The sequence below is a fragment of the Oncorhynchus nerka genome, linkage group LG1 (genome assembly GCF_034236695.1).
Source record: "Oncorhynchus nerka isolate Pitt River linkage group LG1, Oner_Uvic_2.0, whole genome shotgun sequence".
NCBI lineage: Eukaryota > Metazoa > Chordata > Actinopteri > Salmoniformes > Salmonidae > Oncorhynchus > Oncorhynchus nerka.
Window position 1 is genome coordinate 29812378 of NC_088396.1, and position 3528 is coordinate 29815905.

Below are 3528 nucleotides of genomic sequence, written 5' to 3' on the forward strand. Positions count from 1 at the left end.
TGTGCTGCCTGGCTGTATGTCTGCGCCCACCACTCACCCACCCACGCACCAGCCAGAGACCCAGAGATTACGTAATACACTGTTAATAGAAGCTTTTATCTACTCAGCAGCAATACACTTCAACTCTGTAGAGTGGTTGGCTACACCGACACATGAAACAGGTTAATTGACATTTTCACATACTCCAATAGTGTTTTTTAGAGTCTGATATGGCACCTTATAAACATTTACAGTTATATATAATGTTAGCTTAATGGAATTCAAGTAGGGTGTGAATGACTTTAATTGAAGTACTCTAATATCAATAGAAACGTATTTAGAGTGTATGGCTGGTGTATATAGTCAGGTGTAATTATGTCTAAGAGGGAGAAATGTAATTTGGTGTGTACGGGAACAATTAGCCTTGAATAAAGATCATTATGATCATTTTTAAAGACCACATTCATGTTTTTCGATACATACATTAACATGTTTATAAGATCAATTCATACAAAATTAATTAATGTAATAAAGGAATGATCTTTCCGAACACAATACATATTGTCAAGTCAAGTGTATTTAAAGTGCATTTTACAAGGGACACACTTTACACAACACACTTTTTCTGCGTGACTGCAAATAATCGTTTCATAATACTGAATAAGGACAAAAACCTCAAACTTAGGAAGGTATTGTGCGATGAACAATATGCACACTTTACAATTCCAAGGCTGTAACTCTACATTGTTAACCCTTTCACAGAGGCTTTGTGTTATTTTGTTCTGAGAGAAACAGCCTTTTTAAGGTATTTTGAGAGACCATGTCCATGGAATGTGGACAAACCTCAGTGCATTATGGGCCTCTATGCCATGTTGCTGAGTCAGCGGTTTGTACAATGGGGCCACAGGTATAAAAAGAAAGGTTTTAAACCAGTAGAATATCAGTTCCAGAGCAGCAGCAGCAGCAGCAACAGCAGTACCCCCACGAAGCAAGCCAAAATGCCCAACATGAACAGCAGGATAGTCTTCTACGAGGACAGGAACTTCATGGGCCGCTCCCATGAGTGCAGCACCGACTGCCCTGACATGTACTCCTTCCTGAGCCGCTGCCACTCCTGCAAGGTTGAGGGTGGCTGCTTCATGCTGTATGACCGCCCCAACTACATGGGAAACCAGCACTTCATGAGGAAGGGAGAGTACGCTGACTACCACATGATGGGAATGGCCAATGGTATGAGGTCCTGCCGCATGATCCCTATGCACAGGGGATCTTACAGGATGAAGATCTACGAGAGAGAGAGCTTCGGCGGTCAGAGCCACGAGATCATGGAGGACTGTGACAACATCATGGATCGTTACCGCATGTCCAGCTGTATGTCCTGCAACATCCAGGACGGCCACTGGCTCATGTATGAGATGCCCCACTTCAGAGGCAGGATGATGTTCATGAGGCCTGGAGAGTACAGGCACTTCAGCATGGGTATGGGAAGCATGGGTGGCATGGGCGGCATGGGTGGCATGAGGTTCCAGAGCATGAGGCGTATCAACGAGTCCTGGTACTAGATGCTGCTCTTTACAATGATGTAACAAGCCATTGAATAAAAATATTTAAAAAATAAAAAAAATTAAGTTATTTTTTCTTGCTTTCTGAGGAACAAATATAATCATATTCATTCTGTAATGCACCTTGATATAGTACATGTGATCAAAAGCCCTGAAATGCCACAACTCTCTGCCCACAACTTGGACCATAATTCAACATATTTAACACTCCATGAGACCATTCAACTCATTAGAATGCCAATATATATGGACAGTGATAGCTGTTGTTGATAATAACAGCTCCAAGAGAACATCCCATAATGATTTTTATTAAAGAAACAAGGTCTTTACCTCTCAGTCTGGTTCAATACACTTTTTCAGCTCCGTAAGCTAACTAAAAAACCATCAATGGTTATTGACTGTTGAACCACAGTCAAAGGACAGTACACAGTGACCTGAAAACAGTGGAGATTTTACTTGAACAGACCATTGATGTTGGCCCACAGTAGAAGGAGAGTATTTACATGGACAACATTGTTATGTGTGTGAATGTGAGAGTTGTGAATGCCTGATGCCCTTGGGAGGCCTGGTGAGGCCTGGTGACTCTCCAGGATCAGTCTTGATGTAGGATGGCAGGTTCTGGGCTCTGCCCTGTAATTGGTTTGTCATTGATTACCACTTCATGAGTTGTGACTGTCTCTCTGTCCTCTGGAATCTCCCTCAGTCTGTCTGGATGGAACTGGGCCTAGCTGAGAGTTGGAGTGTGTGTGTGTGTGTGTGTGTGTGTGTGTGTGTGTGTGTGTGTGTGTGTGTGTGTGTGTGTGTGTGTGTGTGTGTGTGTGTGTGTGTGTGTGTGTGTGTGTGTGTGTGTGTGTGTGTGTGTGTGTGTGTCAAAGCTGGGCTGGAGTTTAAAGAAGTTGATCTCTGGCAGATGGACAGTCTGGTTCTCTATATCAGTACAAAAGCCAAGGCCCGACTCAATAAATTGCAGATAAAAGCAAACTATTCACCACTTTATTAGGCTCAGTACACTGTTCCTCAATCAGTTATTAGATTAGTTAGGGTTAGGGATGTGGCTACGGTAAGGGTTAAACTGGGAAGTGGACATGAAGCTAAGGTTAGGGTTGTTTGTGGTTGTGGCTAGGGTAAGGGTTAAACTGGGAAGTGGACATGAAGCTAAGGTTAGGGTTGTTTGTGGTTGTGGCTAGGGTAAGGGTTTAACCGGGATGTGGACATGAAGCTAGGGTTAGGGTTGTTTGTGGTTGTGGCTAGGGTAAGGGTTAAACTGGGAAGTGGGCATGAAGCTAAGGTTAGGGTTGTTTGTGGTTGTGGCTAGGGTAAGGGTTTAACCAGGATGTGGACATGAAGCTAGGGTTAGGGTTAGGGTTAGGGTTAGGGTAGGTGCTATGTGGGTACGTCTGAAATGGCATCTAAACCCTAAAATGTTATTTCAATATCCCAACAGCTGTAATGCTAACCACAACCCTAACCCTAGCATCATGTCTACATCCTGGTTTAACCCTAACCCTAGCATCCTGTCTACATCCTGGTTTACCCCTAACCCTAGCATCATGTCTACATCCTGGTTTACCCCTACCCCTAACCCTAGCATCATGTCTTCATCCTGGTTCAACCCTAATCCTAGCATCATGTCTACATCCTGGTTTACCCCTAACCCTAGCATCATGTCTACATCCTGGTTTACCCCTAACCATAGCATCATGTCTACATCCCGGTTCAACCCTAACCCTAGCATCATGTCTACATCCTGGTTCAACCCTAACCCTAGCATCATGTCTACATCCTGGTTTACCCCTAACCCTAGCATCATGTCTACATCCTGGTTTACCCCTAACCCTAGCATCATGTCTACATCCTGGTTTAACCCTAACCCTAGCATCATGTCTACATCCTGTTTTAACCCTAACCCTAGCATCATGTCTACATCCTGGTTTAACCCTAACCCTAGCATCATGTCTACATCCTGGTTTACCCCTAATCCTAGCAT

At 43.8% G+C, this 3528-nt stretch overlaps 1 protein-coding gene across 1 annotated transcript; it reads left to right on the forward strand.

Moving 5' to 3' along the window:
- Positions 1-928: 928 nt before the first annotated feature.
- Positions 929-1603, forward strand: LOC115119331 (gamma-crystallin M2-like). The gene has a single exon (XM_029648108.2). The coding sequence runs from the start codon at positions 978-980 to the stop codon at positions 1539-1541; it is 564 nt and encodes a 187-aa protein (XP_029503968.1). The 5' UTR covers positions 929-977; the 3' UTR covers positions 1542-1603.
- The last annotated feature ends 1925 nt before the right edge of the window (positions 1604-3528 follow it).

Excerpts from the sequence above, each read along its gene's own strand:
- LOC115119331 (XM_029648108.2), top strand. The coding sequence starts at position 978 with ATGCCCAACATGAACAGCAGGATAGTCTTCTACGAGGACAGGAACTTC.